Raw genomic sequence first — 18919 nt, forward strand, 5'->3', positions numbered from 1 at the left:
GATGGTATGGTCATGTGGTGAGAATGGATAACAACAGAGTGGTGAAAAAAGTATATCTGAGCAAATCTGAAGGAGGGAGGAGGCGAAGTAGGTCAAGGAGAAGGTGGAGGAATGTGGTGGATGAGTATGTGAAGAAGAGAGGTATGGAAGTCAATGAGGCTTGGGGACTAACAACAGATCAAGCTGGCTGAATGAATATTGAGTAATGCATTATCAGTAATTTGGCACCCCTTTAAATGTGACAGCGTCCAGACTGACTCTACTGGATACGTTTACGTGAAGCAACAGAATGTGGTGAATGTTTCTAGAGTATCAGATAGAGCCAGGATTCAGGGAGCTTGAATGAGTGAGTGGGTGCATCGCCCATTGGACTGGGCAAACTTGGGCTGTCTGGATGTTGCTACTCCTCACCCTGCCCTAGGGTGGGAAAGGAGATTTGGATGATGATGATGATGATGATTAGTGAGAGAGAGAGAGAGAGAGAGAGAGAGAGAGAGACTGAATTACAGTATCCATCCATCATCCAATCCTACATGAGTAGCATAGGAGCCCGGGGCTAGGCAGTTGGTCCCGACATTTAGGATGACAGTAAACCCTCGGTATAACGAACCCCAGTATTGCGAATTTCAGATTTAGCGAACGGCCAAATCGTGACCGAACTTCCCCCGGATTTTGCAAACAAAGGTCGCTAAATGCAGGGGAAGTTTGCGAATCAGCCCACGGTGACTACAGCATCCCTTCCTGGCACAGTAAGTGTACTTCAACAGCATCCCTTCCAGGCACAGTAAGTGTACTTTAACAGAATCCCTTCCTGGCACAGTAAGTGTACTTCAACAGCATCCCTTCCTGGCACAGTAAGAGTACTTCAACAGCATCCCTACCTCGCACAGTAAGTGTACTGTAACAGTACTACATTATACTGTACTCTTATTATAGGTAATGTATTTACATGTACAACTTCATAAGTACAGTATTGTATTTACATGTACAACTTCGTAAACCATTGAATTCCGCATGTAAAACTTCATACAGTTAGTTTAGATTATGTCTGAACATGTAGGACAGAGTGACTCCCCTTATGTGGCGAACTGAGTTCAGTAATCCCTCAGAAATACCGAACCCCTCGTATATAGCAAACTTTTGGATATGGTGACCCACCCCACCCTCCAATTAGTTTGTTATATCGAGGGTTCACTGTATATATATACATTTATTCTTTTATGCAAGGAAGAAGGAACCAAAGGCCAGAAGCCCACAAACCATTCCTTCCAAGATAAAAAAAAAAAAAATCAATACAAAACAGAGCCAAATTCAAGATCCGTTCATTTTGAGATGCCTGGACACATTGCGTTGAAAGACTGGAGATCATAGGAAGTAGGAAATACACAGGGAGACAGTTCCAGAGTTGACCTGTTGCATAAATGAAGGACTGGGAGTAACAGTTAACTCATGCATAAGAGAGCTGGACAGAAAAGGGATGAGAGTTTTTTGCTAGATGGGTGCTATGCGCTCATCATAGAGGTGGAGGGATGCAAGCAGACAGTTCAGAAAAGCAGTGACCAATGAAGTAGCGAATGAAAAGATTTAAAGATGTAACAGTGCTGTGAAGAGATAGAGGTTGAAGGGAGCCAGTAAGGAGAGTGAATGAGATGAAAAGCCTTTGACTCCACCCTATTGAGAAGAGCTGTATGTGGGGAGCCTCCCCACACAAGGGTTGTACTCTACACAAGGGCGAATAAAACCCGTGCATAAAGTCAACAACTGTGCAGAGGTAAAGAAGGTATGGAGTCAGCTTAGCACACTTCATCTTTTGGATGCAGATTTTACAAGAGCTGTAATATGATCTTTCCAAGATAAGTCCCAAGTGAATGAAACCCCAAGCATGTCCAAGGATGATGCAGGATTGAGCTAGATATTATTTAACATTAGTGGGCACTCCTGTGGAAGATTTGTCAGGTTGATAAGTGTAAAAACTGAGTTTTTGATGCATTAAGAACAATAAGATTATTTTTACTCCAATCAGAGATACGAGCCAAGTCATTAGGTGTGCCATAGCCTCATCCCTCGTCTGTTGAAGTAACTGCTGAGATGGACGTTGCAAAAACCGAATGGAAAGGTGAAGGGTGGAATCATCAGCGTACAAGTGGATAGGGTTAGATGTACAGCTTAGAAGGTCATTGATGAATAAAAGGAAGAGAGTTGGTTACAGGACAGAGCCCTGAGGAACACCACTGTTGATAGATCTATAAGAATGATGGCCATCTACAACAACGGCTATAGAACAACCAGAAAGGCAGCTATAGATGAAGGCAAAGACAGAAGGATGGAAACTGTAGGAGGGCGGGATGGAAACTAAAGATTTATGCCAGACTCGATCAAAAGCTTTTGAGATGTCAAGTGCAATGGCAAAGCTTTTGCCAAAGTCCCGAAAGGAGAATGACTAGGAGCCTGAAAGGTAGGTGAGAAGACTGCCAGTGGAGCATCCCTGACGGAACCCATACTGACAATCAGAAAGAAGGTGCACAAGAGGTATGCGGTAAGTCTGTATCTAAGCATTAGTGTACATGTGTCTTTAATTGACTATTTCTGGACAATATACACTCTTCTTCCTATGTATATGCTAAGAAAAAATACAATTGCATGTTCAATTATATTCATGGCTATTAGAATGGACAAAAAATTTTTATGCATTTAAATCAAATCCAGAGTCAGAACTAACATTTACTTAGCATTATCAAAGATCACCTACTTATGGAAAAAAAAAAAGAAAGAAAAAATAAAAACATACACTGTACAGTACATGTAACAAGTTTCCTAATCTAAAACACTTATATTATTTGTAATGTTCTTTGCCTCAACCACGTTACCAGTATATGAAATGCTGACACACTACCATCATATCATGCTGTTTAAATGAATGTTGCCACAAATGGGGAGAGGTAGGGATCTGGCTCACAGAAAATGGGAAAGGCAGTGAAGGTGGAGCATGTAGTGGTGGGTTGGGGACTCTGTGGACATGAGTTTAATCCTGGCTGCTGCATTGGCATAGTGAGAGAGATAAGTGGGACGGAAGATTAGCTGGCACAATGAAGGGAGAGAAGGGACGGAGGAGAAGATGGTAAAGAAGGGATACAGGAGGAGGAAGGACAAGTGGTGAAAGGGAATGATACTGGAGGAAAGAAGCAGGGATAAGAGATACGTAGGGATGGGACAAAAAAATAAGGTAGGAGAAGAAAGTGAATGGATGTGAGGTGGGAGGGAAGTGGAAAAGCAGTGATAAGCTGGGAAGGATTAGAATAAGCGATGTCTAGGATGACAAGGAAAAGAAGAAAACTAACATGAAGGAGGAAAGAGATGAGGTGGTAATTGGACTAGGAGGGAAGAGAAAAGATATTACCTGCGGTGGGAAGGAAGAGGAGGTGATGAAGGGGTGAGATGGAAATAGGAAGCATGAAGAAATAAAGAAGCTATGAGGCATGAAGGAAGGGGCAAGACAGGCTAAGGCAGAGGAGCTGTGGCAGAAGTAGACAGGATGGATTGAATGGTACAAATGAAAGAAAAGAAGGACTGGATGGAGTCAGAGGAAAAGGGAAGAAATGAAAGGAATCAAACGAGTATAGGATGGATTAAATGGAGTCAGAGGAGTAAAGGATTTGATGAATAGTGCCATGGGGCAAGGGGAGGGGTTTTGTTAACAAATAGTACTGCATACATTAATAGCATGACAAATATCCAATGACATGCAGAGAACTAGCATATTATTATTCTTTAGGTAATGCAGACACCTGAGGTTATTACAGTATTTCCCTTAACTTAGACTTACTCTCCACATGAATTCTCCACTGGTTGATGAACTATCACCATCACTGTCTGAGTCACTCTCCCAGTCTGGAGTGTAGCGCAGCTCATTACTAACACTTTCACTCTGCCCTCCTGCACTGAACATTCTCTGGGGACTCTTTCCTTCATCATCATCTTCCTCTGAGTCCTCTTCATACCCTGCCTCTATTTCTATCTCTTCCTCAACTTCTTCAGCATCATTTGTCTGTAATATGATGTGGTAATACAAATGTATGCATTAACATACTTTACAAAATACTGTACATCATTATCATCAATATCCTAATCTAATTACCAATGTCCACATGGGATGGAGATTTTAGAGAAAGACTCTCTGATCTCTTTATGGTTATGATCATACGAGAAACGAAGTTCCAAATAAATCTTCCATTTTTATATTCCACAGGAAAATGAAGCTATTAGTAATTCAGTTCCAAGTTTCTGCTGATGGAGCTCATGCACTCCTATGCTAGTATAAAGAATGGCTGGTAGGGGGGTGCATTTGATTCCCTTTTCTTAGTCACCAATCACAACAAGTATGGAGTGCTTAGGTAGTATTCTTTCCTCAAATACCCGAGATACAATTATAATGAATTTCCAGTAGATCAATATTCATCAATGTAATTTCCACCACTCTACACATTTTATTCAAAATTTATTTTTCATTTTTTCAAACTTGTCATCACATGGTACATAATTAGTTTTCCAAGTCACTTCCATAATTTCAAACTTTAACTAATATACTGTACATCCAACTAACTACAAGATCTTTCACTTCTCTCTCCCATTAATCAACAAAGCCACTCCCAATAAACCCACTCCCGCTTAATCCAGTCCGTCAGGATTCATTCACTGCCTGACCTTGTACATTTCACACCTTCTGTCTTCAACTTAACTCCTTCACATCCTTGTTTTAAACAAGATTTTCACGTTATACAGTACCTTTTTTGTCTGGAAATATTCACTAGCTACTTCTCTTTACAATCTTCATTCACATTCCTTTAATTCCACACTGCTTTGAACCTACACATAATGTAAACAGTACAAATGTGACGTGAACTCATATATAAAAGCCGTTCAACCTCACCTGGTATTTCCCCGAGGCCAGGAACTCAGCTGATGTCATACTGCTGGGGTCCTCCAACTTAGAGGCCATGATATCCTCCTCATCTTCAGAATCTGAGAGAAGAGATGCCTCACGGGAATCAGCAGACTTGCCTGGCCACTCAGTGCTCTTTTTATCCTTCGTTTTACTTTTGCTTGTCTTCCTGTTTTCTATTATTTTATAATTTTCTTGCTTGCTACTTATCTTGTTACTCTTGTCTTGTAATTCATCTTCTTTTTCATCCTTTTCCTCCGAGTCATCTGAATAGAACCGTCCCAAAAAGCTTAGTTTGATAGGTACATCCTCGTCATCTTCGATCTCACTAATCTTGGCTTCCTCACCATTGTGAGTCTCCAAGGCCTCTCCATTAATGTCCTCCAGGCTGTTCAACTGTTCACCACTTGCTGGGTAATTCACAGTGTATGGAAGAGAGATGTGTTCCTCTTGCATCTCAAAGCCATCTCCAATTATGTCATCCAACTGTTCACCAGCTGCAGGATAATTTACATCATAGGGCAAGGAAATGTGCTGGGGTTCCTCTGGTTGCTCTAAGCTTGCAGTTGGGTGGGTCATGCTTCCAAGAGATGTGACATTCGGGTGTGTTATGCTGCTAAGAGCTGAAGTGAAATAAGAATGATAATGGGGGATCTCCTGGGTGTTCTGTGGGGATTCTGGGAGTAGATCACTTATTACAAAGTCACCTACTGGTTTGGACTCCTCATCCCCTTCAAAATCCTGTTGCTCTATGGAACGTGACTTCTCCCATGATGGATTATTGGCTAGGAACTGCTCACGGTAACGCATCTCATCAAATCGTGACCCACCCACAGATGGGATTGATTCTGGGGCCACATCATCAGTGTCATCAAACACAAATGGCTCTACCTCAGTCTTCTCAGTTTCCTCCTGATCGGTAATAAATGCAAGGTGACTTCGGGGCTTTCCCTGATCCAATATAGTAGCCTGATTAGTTTCTGTGTCAACCAGCAATATATCTTCAGCTTCGAGTTCAGTCCGTGTGTTGATTATCTGGATAGATGGTGGACCATCCTCTTCATCCAGATCTTCTAAGATCAAGCTGTCATGAGGAGCATCAATACATGTATTTACATTTTCTAACATGTTTTCCCTGGTATTAAGAGCACCTTCATCAAGATCCTGTTCATCTACAATATCACATTTAATGTTCATTTCAGTAGATTCACCACTGACAACAGTTAGTGTATCAATGTTTAATATCTGTTTATTTACTGCTTCTGCTACAGTAAATGTGTCATTCTGGCCATCTACAACATCATCATCTGGTTCTTCAAACTCTATACTGGGGTCATGAACAGAATCAACATCACTGCTGCTCTTGATACTTAGTTTCCTTACTGGTGAATCCTCATCCTCTTGAAAGCTCTCTTCTTTAATTGGGGACAAAGTTGAGGCCATTATGCTACGGTAATTGATGACCACATTTTCTCTGTCTGCTGATGTTAGGTCTTCTGGTTCCTCTGGCTCAAGAACAAGTTGCTGTTGCTGGCTTTGCTCCTCTGCTGCTCCTCCAAGCTTAAGACTAAGCTCTGCCCTCAAGGCACTGATATCCTCTGGTTTATACCCTAATACCTCTTCATCATCTGTGGTATTGTAAGAGATGTAGGTGCCTTCATCATCCTGGTTAAGAACATCTGTTGATGAATAATGGCTTCTGGATGATGCATCACTAACTGGACTGGTTTCCGAGATGTCTTCTTGGGCTCTACTTCCATTTGCTGATTCCATGCCTCCCCCATCTATTGCCGCCTGTTGAAGTAACTGCCGGGTCTGAAAGGCAGCTTCCTGCCATGCCATCATCTGCTGCTGCCAGAAGTCTCCATTTTCTACTTCTCTCCCCACCTCATTTTCAACCTCTGCATTCTCCTTTGTACTTAAATTAACTGGACTCCGATGGCTGTGACTGGATTGAGAAGGACTTAATAGATCTCGACTTCCTTCACTGGATTTAGGTGGACTTTGACTGTTGGGACTAATACAAACTGGACTTAAGTTTAAAACTGCACTATCCTGGTGAACTTCATCCATGTTATTTCTTTGTTTCACATCTGAACAGGAATAACTGTCTTTATTTTTCTCACTACTATTTCCAGACCAATCATATCCACTAAGTACTGCTTTTTCAGAATCCAATATAAACTCACTCATCACCTCACTTGATACAGGTTTTTCCATATTCTCTGCCACAGAACTCTTTTCTGTATCATATATTTCAGCAGCATAAGAAAACGTCTCTACAGCACTGTAATCAATCTCCTCTAAACTGTCCAACGTGTTATCAACCGGGGCTTCCTTTTTATATGAAAATGAATTTGATGGTGTTTCTTGGCCAATACTGGAGCTGCTTAGTGATCCTGGAGTCTCCCTGCCTAAATTTAAATCACTGTTCTCGGAGTCATCAACAGTGTCTATCAGCAAATCAGTAGTTAAATTAGTTGCTGCTGTTCTGAAAAGTTCTGATGACGTAGACTCTCCAGTGCAGCAAGATTCATCACTGACTTTTTGGATGCTAAGCTTAATATTTGATAATGCCTCAGAGTCCTTTTTCTCATATGTCTGATCTGCCTCACAGTTACCCATATCAACAGTAACTTTTTCTTGACTTAAAACAGACTCAGAGCTGAAAAACATGGTGGCATCAACTTCAGGTCGATTTTCAGACACATCAAGTCCTACATTGCTTTCACTGGCCATGATGTCACGAATCTCATCACATGTGCTGTGATCAAAAGTGTTACTTAGGGATGATATTTCTGTTTTTGCCTGCAAGTCACTTCCCTTACTCGCCACAAAACATTCAGGACTCTTAAATGTACTGGTTAAAATATCACTCTCAAAGTCACCTTGTACATCATCCACTGTTAGTAAATCCTCCTTGAAATTAGTGTCTGAGTCATGCTTTTCCATACTCAAAGTATTATCTAGAAATGTATCCCACTGCTCCAAGTCAAATTCAATGCCACTGACTTTAGTTTCAGTCATACTAACTTCTTTCTCCAGATGTTCTCTAGACAACCCCTGCAGAGATGTATCAAGCTTTTCATCAGCTTGCACAGAACTGTTAAGAACAGAATTATTGTTGGTGCAAGGTAATGGTGCATCAGTGGACTTAACAGCTCTGTACAGGTCTAAAGAATAATCCTCAAGTGCACCAATTACTATGTCTTCCCCCTTAACTACTTTCTCTGGCTTGTAACTTGGAACTTCTGCACAGTCTTTTACTTCAGTGATACCTGCTTCATCCTCTTCACTGCACTCTGGCTCCTCTTCGTCAGTTTTCTTTTCACTATTCCCAAATAGCATTCGCTGCGGCTTCTCCCTAAAATTGTAGCTTAATTCCTCCATTCTTTCTACATCCACATCCTTGCTGTCTGTGCCAATTACTGCAGCATGAGATATTGCATTACTACTCTCATTAACTTTATTCATTTCATGTTCACTTTTTTTTAAAGGTGTACTTGTTAGGATGCTGCTTGATTTTTCCTGGATTAAGCTCTGAAACTTTCTTACATCTCCATTTGCACACTGTTCGCCACCATGGAAACTTCCATATGGCTGTTGGTCAGCAATTGAACTACTCTTTTCATCAATTCCCCGACATTCTTTTCCTTTCAAATTATTTTTTCCACTTTCCTCTAGATTATTTGCTTCAATATTTTTAATGTTTTCACTGAATATCACAGAATCACACTGAGGTGTGGTTTCAAGTTCTTTTGATTTAGTCATATCAAAACTGTCATTTTCACCTTCAAACACAAACCTAAACTCCATTGGCTGATTTTTATTACGAATTTTGGCTGGACTATCTTCTGGGGAGGGACTTGGTGTACTGATTTTGACACTGGTGTTGTGGACGACAATATCGGGCAGGGCAATGGGCTTGGGCTCACGGGAAGACACTACACAATCAGGTGAAGCAGGGAGAGGCTTCTTTCTTGATGAATCCCTTATCTGTTCTTTGGATTCGTCATTTGAATTTCCAAACTTAGAGTCAGTGGGTTTGCTCTCCTCTGTCTGCTCAGAGGAGATAACTTTACCTAAAAAAGGATCCTCTTCATTGTGGCCTCTCTCTAAGAAAGTGTTTGAATCCACTGACTCTGTACTTGTTGCAAGTTTGTCCGTTGACCCTGTTTTAGATTCTAAACCTGCTTCAGGGTGACGTACAGTTAAATTATAGCTGACATCCTGTATTCTATATTCTATAGATGATGTACACTCCTTGCTTGCTTCTGTTATGATGGAATACCTGTGTTCTGCTTGTAATCTTTCAAGCTCCCCCATAAACTTGACATCCCTGAGGGCTTCTTTGATGTTACCCTCACTTGTAAATGTTTTCTCCTGGTGGAGGGGCTCAAAGGCCAGGGAGTTTCGTTGGCTGGCATTATCAGAATCACTTCCATCATCAACAACAGTGAGTCTCATGAAATCTTGTACACTCTGACTCTTAAGTCGCACCATCTCTGTAAATTCTCCCTGCTCCAGCCTCATTGTGAACCCTTCATCCTCACCCTCAGACAGGGACCTTGTCAAACTTGGATGTCCACTCCCATCCTCAACAGAAAGACCTCCAATCCGAGCCACTTTTGCATCTGGTGGATTAGAGACAAAGGAATCCTTGCCAACTTTAAAATTAATACCAGTTTTTTCAGGAGATGCCTGGGCTGTGCTAGGCTCGGACTTTTCACCAGCTAAATAATCATCTAACTTCAATATTGCATCTGTAATTTCTTGTGTGAGACTATCAATTGGCTGTCCAGGTTCCACACCAAGCCATGATGGAAGGGCAGAGCCAAATTTAGCAGCCATTTTAGCATCTAGATCCTCAGCAGAGCCATGAAGGTTTTGGAGACTTGGGGATACAGCTGCACCCAGCTGGCCTGGACGGGACAGGCTAAAGTCACTCTCAAACCTGTGAAATAGAAAAATGTATAAATAAATCAATAGCAATATATCAAATAAGTGCTCTGTACTGTTGCTGATGCCATACCAAACATAACCTATACCATTTTGGTGTGATTCTCCTTCCTCTTGAATAACAGATAAAAGACACAACCAGCAAAGTACCGGAGGCATCAGCTTATCCTTGTGATATATCTTTGAGCTTTAGCACAAACAGTATTCTGTTATCCTACAAGAAATAAATGTCCTGTAATCAGGGTAAGATTAATTACCAGGCTGACTAAACAGCAGTCTAGGGCCACACCCTTGAATAGGACCCTTTTATCAAAAATAATATCTTTATAAATAAATCTTAAATATATAAATGAAGAAATGATGAAAATTACAGCTGCTAGCATCACATAAGATCTAATGAAGGTCATTCAAGTCCATATATTGTAAGATCTATCTAGCAACATCTATTATGATTAAGGGACCCATTGGGCAAAATTTTGATGAAACTCAGTCATTTCTCAGTTTTTTGTTTTACATGGTACGAAAATCCTCAGCGTCTTGGCAACATCTTTACAAAGTTTTATGGCAATACTGTAGTGTATACAGTTTCTATGTAATTTCCTTATGTTTTTTATTTGTGATATGTCTCTCACGTGTCCCATTCAGATGTTTGTTTGCATTTTTTGTACAAATTTAACCACTGTTTGTACATTTTTTGCAACACAAAATCAAACACTAGGAATGTCAGGCAACGTTTTCCATGGTGGTGGGGTGTAGAGCAGCAACCACACTTCCCAGAACCTGAGAGGAAATGTGTTACACTTGGCCCTAAGTATAAATATCTTTTGTACTACATGTGGTACATTTACATGTGTCTCTGCATTAGGTCATTGTTGAGATCTGTCACTTGTTGAAGTGCATAGCTGTTAACTTTGTGCATTTTATATTATTAACATTACATTTTGTTGTACTACAGTGCAAAGTCATGAAGATAATTTCTACGCCACTTTGCAAAGTGAATGTGTTAAGTTTTATATTACAGCAATTGGTTACATTTTGATGAATCTTAACACCTAAATAATGGTTATTTAGTTTGTCAATGTAAATGTGAATTTTGATCTTGAAAAAAAGTATAGCAAATTCATTTTAAAATGTTTTCTTTTTTTATAAGATGGGAGGATCCCATATCTAGTTTGGTCTTGGGTCCCCAGGGAGTGTAATCTGGCCCTGCCTGTAAGACTAAAATGCCTAAGGAAACTGTTATTTCATGAAACATTTCCTTATCAACATATGCTGCACCCTGATTCAGGTAATAATTCTTAAAACACACGTGCAATATTATCCATTCCATCCATCATCCAACTCTATGTTGCCCCATGAAGAGCATAGGAGCCCAGGGCTAGGCAAGTTGATTCTGGCATTTAAGATGAGAGTGACCAACCTCACTCATTCCTGAGTGGCATTAAGTGAGAAATAAACCCCAACCACCCCTTGGATATAAATCTACACAAGCTCAATCCGATACGAGCACCTTAATTACCCACTAAACCACCAGGTGACATAATTTGGCTATATGGTTACCACCCAGTGTAGTAAATGGCTTCCTGGTGTACAGGAAACCACTTGGCTTGTCACTCAGTGTAGAGACACCCATGGGCAGAAGGAGGAGGAAAGAATGAAGGAAAGAAAGTCAGAAGAGGGAGTGTGAAGTCACCCATAGGCAAAAGGAAGAGGAAAGAATGAAGGGATGAAAGACAGAAGAGAAAGGAAAGAAGTAGGGAAAGGTCAGACACCCAAAGCAGCACTACCTCGAGTGAGTGGATGGTGAGCGCCCCCACCTACCACCAAAATCACTTAAAAACAGATGGGCAAGGGCAAACTGAGTGACATCTAAATCATCATCATCATTCATCATAATCCAATTTTTCACCATCAAAAATACATTTTGCAAGACTTATGAACAAGAAAAAGTCAAGACGAAAGTAGGGAACACTACCAATAAAGTACCCAAAGAAATGGGCTAGACATCCAGTCACTGTATGCTGAAGTCTTCAAAATTCTTGGCTGTCCTTCACTTACAAAAGGATCCACATTAACACGCTTCATCTTATGACATTTTCTTGCAATACCTGCAAGATGGAATAATTCCATCATGTACTAAGTTAGAACTGAAGTATTTCAAATCATCTGAAGTCAGCAACAATGAACTAAATATTTCATTATAATTATAAGATTACAACTCAATCCACCCATAGTTTATCATCCAATCCTGCATTGCCCCATGAGGAGCATAGGAGCCCGGGGCTAGGCAGTTGGTCCCGACATTTAAATCCAACACTTTAAACTTTTCTTTTCCCTACTAACATGGCAACACTACAGTAATAAACTGTAAATATCATGACTACTCACCTCATATCAGTTGGGGTGCCAAGGTGAATGATACTGTGGTCTCGGCAGTTCTGTTGCTGCTGGAGCTGCATCCATCGCATCTCAAAATCATCCAAGTCACCAGCATTGTTCCGAGAGGCATTGCTGTAGGTTGTGGCTGAGGTGTGGTGGGGCGAGTGTTGCCAAAGGTGTGTGATGAGGGACAGTATGTGAGCCATGGGAGGTCTTGTGTCCTCACCAGCCCAGCACTGCCTCATTATGTTGTACCTGCAAGAATCACAGCAACTTATCAGCTTCCATTATGTTGTACCTACAAGATGCGATAGCAACTTTCAAGTTCCATTATGTTGTATCTGAAAGACAGTCACTACAACCTTCAGCCTCCATTATGTTGCACCTGAAAGAGTCACAGCAACTCTCAGTCTCAATTATGTTGCACTTGAAGGAATCACGGCAATTTTCAATCTCCATTATGTTGTACCAGAAAGATAGTAACAACAACTTTTAGCCTCCTCAAACCATCCATCCAACAACCAATCCTACGTTGCCCCATGAGGGACGTAGAAGCCCGGGCTAGGCAAGCTGGTCCTCACATTTAAGATGAGAGTGACTGGCCTCACTCATACCTGAGTGGCATTAGGTGAGCAATAAACATCTACAAACAGAATTTTGTATCATTCCATCCCTCCCATTGTGACTTCTTTCTAAACTACAAAAAGAATTGTATTCCTGTGTCTTAACAACTCAATACTGTCTCATTATCTTGGACCTGAAGGAACGTCAATCCCCTATGCACAGAATTTTTACTCTATGATTCTTAATCTACTTCAGTTCATTTGATTGCCAGATATAGATAGATTAGAGGGATGATATGACCAGTAACCAAGGAGATTTATTCCAACCTCATAACTACAGCTTCTCAAATTTCATGCACCCACAATTTAATATTCAAGTACTGGGAGTGGTATGATTCCATAAGGTAAAAGCAAATTGACTACAGTAACCTAGGAGACTCATTCCCTCCTCATTAATATTGTTCATCAAATTTTATGCAACTGCAATTTAATATTGACGTTGTGAGAGTGATTCACTTCCATCATGTAAAAAACAAACTGACTATACTGTTCTCAGTAAATCTGACTTACATTTTATCTGAATGGAGCTGAACATCAGCTGGTTTATCTGGTACACATCTCCTCTCCACCACCACCCTCTGGATAACATGATCATCATCCAGGGTTGGGTAGGGCAGCTCACCTCGACTCAACACCTCCCATATCAACACACCAAAGCTCCACACATTTGCTGGCTTTGTCACCTGTGAAAAAATTTTATCAGCTAATCCTCATTTGAGGTTGTTTCACTAAAAGTTTGTTCAATAGGAAGCTCAAATTAATCAACAACTATTTTTCACTAAAAGATGCTCACCACCTCATACATCACCACACCCATGCTCTATATAATGGCTGGCCTTGTTACTAGTAGCTTATATCCATCCATCCATCCATCCACCATCCAATCGCATGTCGCTCCATAAGGAACGTAGGAGCCCAGGGATAGACAAGTTGGTCCTGACATTTAAGATGAGAGTGACCAGCCTCATTCATCCCCACGTGGTATAATGTGAGCAATAAACCCCAACCACCCATTGGATATTAACTTACACAGGCTCAATCCATTTAAAGTGCATTAATTACCCACTAAACCACCAGGCACCATAATTTGGTTGTATGTTACCACCCAGCATAGTAAATGGTTTCCTGGTGTACAGGAAACCATTTGGCTTGCACTCAGTGTAGAGTCACCCACAGGCAGAAAGAAGAGGAAAGAATGAAGAAAAGAAAGACAGAAGAGAGAGTGTAAAGGCACCCGAAGGCAGAAGGATGAGGAAAGAATGAAGGAAAGAAAGATGGAAGAGGAAGGAAGAGAGGAAAGGTCAGACACCCAAAGAGGCACTACAGTGAGTGGATGGTGAGCACCCCCACCTACCACTAGCTTTTATGCCGACAAAATTTAAAGCAACTCTTACACAAGTCAGAGATGTGTTCCAATATATCACATGCTTTTCTTTACAAAACATACTGTTAATTGGGAAAACCTGCGAAATAAGCTTAATGGGGAGCAATGGAATGCTTAACCCCTTCACTCCAATTATTATTATTTTTTTTTCATCCACCCATCCATCCATCCATCATCCAATCCTACACTGCCCCATGAGAAGTGTAGGAGCCTGGGGCTAGGCAGTTGGTCCCGACCTCACTCATCCTTGAGTGGCAATACATGAGCAATCAACCGCAACCATCCCTTGGATATAAACCTTCACCAGCTCAATCCAACTGGAGCGCAATAATTACCCACTACACCACCATGTGCCAAAATTTGGTTATATGGTTACCACCCAGCGTAGTAAATGGTTTCCCGGTGTACAGGAAGCCATTTGGCTTGTCACTCAGTGTAGAGTCACCCACAGGCAGAAGGAAGAGGAAAGAATGAAGGAAAGAAAGGCAGAAGAGGGAATGTAAAGTCACCCGTAGGCAGAAGGACAAGAAAAGAATCAAGGAGACAGAAGAGGATGGCAGGAAAGAAGGATGGAGGAGAGGAAAGGGAACACACCCGACAGCAGCACTACACCAAGTAAGTGGATGGTGAGTGCCCACACCTACCATTCTTACTATCTCCAGGTAATTATATTAAGCTTATGAGAGATTTTCTGAACTGGAAATGGCCTTAATTAACCCCTTCTGTACTCATGGTCCTTCCTAAGATGAATAAAGAAACTAAGATGGCAAAATAAAATGAAAAACAGGTCATCAGACACAGTGGTTAACAGGCCATCCATCTATAATATACTGAGGACATAAAGTAATGGTAAAAAAGGTAAAAAATGCCCAACTTATGAAGAGGACTTGTTGTATTATAAACTCTTTTACTATCAGTATGTCCTTTGTCACTATTTTTTTTTTTTTTTTTTTTTATAGATGGCAAGATATAATGAAAAACACGTCATCAGACAAAGTGGTTAATATAATATATTGAGGACATAATAATACAAAGTAAAAAAATGCCCAACTTATGAAGAGGACTTGTTGTACTGTAAACTCTTTTACAATCAGTATGTTCATTGTCACTGTACTCTCGATTTTTTTTTCTTCAGTTCTAAAGAGCACCCTAGTAATGAGGGGGTTAGTAAATGCTATATCTAATCCTTCAAGTCTGAAAAGTCTCTTCTAAACAGAATAAAACTGCCTGAGTGCAGCACGAATATGGTGCAAAAAGATACTGTCATGAAGATAATACATTGGAGTAAGGAGGGCCAAATGGAATGAAATGAAGGTGGCACAAAGTTCCTATTGAAACCTTCCTAGAAAAATTCTACATGAAATGAAGGTGGCACAAAGTTCCTACTGAAACCTTCCTAGAAAAATTCTACGGTTATACTTTCATAGACTAAATCAGATGAAAGACATATCAGCTAGAGTACAAAATAAAGTCCAGTGCTTTTCATGTAAAACAAAGTTGGAATTGTAAGTATGAAACAGGTTCTGATCCCCTCACTACGAATGTCACCTGTCTTATTCAAGCCACTGTACTACCAGACAGTTTTATTAACCTTTGCTGAGCTGCAGACCTCACATGCCTAGGCCATGTTGCAAGTCTCATGTGAGGTACAATCTACATTGGTTATAAAACAACGACTCAGGGGAAGTAAACTAAACTACTGTATGAAGAATCTGCCTGACTGGGGTTAAACTTCAGAAAATTTTTTCAACAGAAGGGGTTACATGTAGCCTCAACTAGTCTCTTCTCTTCAGTACTACAGAAGTTTAGCCAAATCATCTAGAGATACCAGGAATAAAGTAAAAATATATCTATGTCACTAGCTTATATATATATATACTGTATATATATATATATATATATATATATATATACTGTATATATATATACAGTACATCCCCACAGTACACGAGTTCTGAGTACGCGATCCCCCTTGTAAGCGAGGACCTTTTTTTTTTTTAATATTAGTGTATTTTTTATCAGTACTCGAATTGAACTCCTTGTAAACGAGACGGGCAGCGAAAAGTGGCCAAAATCTGGGATTACCCAGAGTACGCGACACTGCCCCCCAAAGTAGCGATAATAGTTACTTATGCTCCGCCCACCTTGTGACGTCGTTGCAGCTCACTCGTCACGTGATGCCCATATGCGCCGCTTGGAGGGTGATGAGGTGAGAGTCCCAGCTGAGGAAACAAACGAGCACAGAGGGTACACTCGCTGTTCCAGGTACGTCCCCGTGTACTCTGAGGCTATTTTTTTTGTGAGCCAGGATGTCTGCTCCCTCCTCCAGGATGAAGAAGTGCATCACCCATACCATGAAGATGCAAGTCACTAGGAAGGAGAAGAGTGGGAAGGGTAACACGGCCATTGGCAAGGAAGTAGGCTTGGCAGAATCGTCCGTGCGAACTATATGGGCTAACAGGGAGGCCATAAAGAAGATTGTGAAGACATATGGGACGGTGGCATTAGACGGGAGATGCAGGCTGATCACCCAGTCTATAATTCTTATGGAGCGGTTCCTGCCTACATTTATCCTGAGGAAGGAGAAGGAAAGCATTCCACTGAACGGGTGTTACATCAGGGACCAGGCCCAGATTTTCTACAAAGCTGCAGCTCTGAAGTTTGCTGTAAAGAAACCATTTAAAGCATCCGTGGGATGGCTTTGCTGCTTTCTAAGGAGGAAGGAGCTACGTCATGTTCGCCTCACGGGGAAGTGTGCATCAGCGGATGAAATGGCGGCCAGGGATTATTCACCCATCCTAAAGGGGATAATCGACGAGGGCGGCTACAGCAGGGACCAAATTTATAACACTGATGAAACAGCCCTATACTACAAGGCTATGCCGAAGTGTACTTATATTAGTAAGCACCAGCACCAGGCCCAGGGCAGAAAAATCGACAAGAGCAGGATAACAGACATGTTCGCCATGAACTTATCAGGCTCAAACAAGATGCGTCCTGTTGTGGTGCATACCACAGCACACCCCAGATGTTACAAGAATCTGCGCTGCATGGATGACAGCAGGGTATACTGTTACAGCAACTCCAATGGTTGGATGACGAGTAGCATCATTTCCAAATGGCTGTTGCGGCATTTCATCCCTGATGCCAAGGCAAAATCCCGGGAACTTGGCATCCTCTTCAAGGTGATTCCTATCCTCGACAATGCCCCAAGTCATCCAACCTGGCTAGCAGACCTCAGCAAGGAGTGCAGGATCGTTTTTCTGCCCCCAAGAACCTCTCTCATCCAACCGCTAGACCAGGAGTTTATGGAAACGGTCAAGCAGCTATACCACCAATGCCTCTACGATCACCTCTGCAGCAAGACCGACAGCTGTGAGGAACTGCAGGCAATTCTTGACTTGAACACAATTGGGAGTGATGTCATGGACGCCGAGGATGGTTTGGACTGGCCACCCGCTTCATCCTCACCACACACAGCACCTGCACAACCAACTTCAACTCCTGAGAAGACTATTATGGCTTTTTGGTGGTCATTCAGCCTCAAGGATGGCATCACTCTCTTGTTGTCCTCTTGGGCAGATAGAACCACTGCAACAATAAACCATGCTTGGTGCCTCCTCGTACTGCACCTGTGTGAAATCACACCGGGAAGCGGCTTTCAGTCCCTGGCCGCTGCCAAGGCAGCCACTCTCACAAGAGCACAAGCTGTGCCCAGGTTTCAGGCCGTCTTGCTGGAGGGGATCAGGGGTTTACATTCGGCAGCAGCGGAACAGGATCCCCAGGAAATCGTGCAGCAAGTGGACGAGCCTGAAGCAGAGCAGGAAATCGCAGCAGAAAAGGCAGCAACACCAGTGACGGAGAGTGAAGATTTGTCCATGATGGAGATCAGCAGGGTACTGTGTGCCCTTGATAAATTAAAGGAAGAATTCAAGAACATCGAACATTCTCAGTGGCAAGTGGAGGAGGTGATGTCTTCACTGGACAAAACCTTCTGCTACTACACCAACAAGCACAACCAGGAAGTAAACAGATGGAAGCAAACACTCATCACCCGTTACCTTCGGCTTGAACAAAGTGACGAATCACTCCCTTCAACATCAGAAGAGCCATATCCTGAGGAGGATCACGAGACTGATTCGATGTCTGAGGTGTCAGAAATAGACTTTGAAGGGTTTATGAATGAAGTGAATGCATTAGCTAGTGAAAGTGTCGAAAGTGCTGGTGACGAAAGTGGTGAGGAAGGTGGTGTGTCGGGTGGTGTGGTGGGTGATGCAGGAGATGCACGCTAGGTGCGTCATCCTGCCTTGGATCCTCTTCTTACCTCCATCACGCCTGTTGTCCCCTTGGGTAAAGGTAAGCAGCCATATTCTTGTTGGTTTAGTTAACCCATATCCTTGTTGATTTACCTAGTGAAGCCATAATCTTGTTGGTTTACTTTACCTTAGGTAATATGTCTTAGACAGTTTCCCTGAATAGTACAATACTTAGGTCTGAGAGGCATCTCAAGGGTTGCCCATGAAGGGGGGTGCCGCCCATATGTAATTTTTCCCACAAGTTTATGTATTCACAGTACGCGAATTCCTAGTATGCGACGTCCTCTGCCGCCCATATACTCACGTACTATGTATATAT

General features: G+C 41.8%; 1 protein-coding gene across 1 annotated transcript in view; it reads right to left on the reverse strand.

Moving 5' to 3' along the window:
* LOC145416709 (uncharacterized) overlaps nucleotides 1-18919 on the reverse strand; it is a 264720-nt gene that overhangs the window by 62923 nt on the left and 182878 nt on the right. The window contains exons 11-15 of the mRNA XM_080285643.1: nucleotides 13411-13583; nucleotides 12287-12532; nucleotides 5434-9893; nucleotides 4928-5349; nucleotides 3824-4045 (exon numbers count right to left, since the gene is read on the reverse strand). Coding sequence (XP_080141769.1) covers nucleotides 3824-4045; nucleotides 4928-5349; nucleotides 5434-9893; nucleotides 12287-12532; nucleotides 13411-13583 — 5523 coding nt within the window. The remainder of the gene's footprint in view (nucleotides 1-3823; nucleotides 4046-4927; nucleotides 5350-5433; nucleotides 9894-12286; nucleotides 12533-13410; nucleotides 13584-18919) is intronic.

Source organism: Coenobita brevimanus, chromosome 107, assembly GCF_032717465.1.
Source record: "Coenobita brevimanus isolate Jiangsu-jjx chromosome 107, ASM3271746v2, whole genome shotgun sequence".
Lineage (NCBI taxonomy): Eukaryota > Metazoa > Arthropoda > Malacostraca > Decapoda > Coenobitidae > Coenobita > Coenobita brevimanus.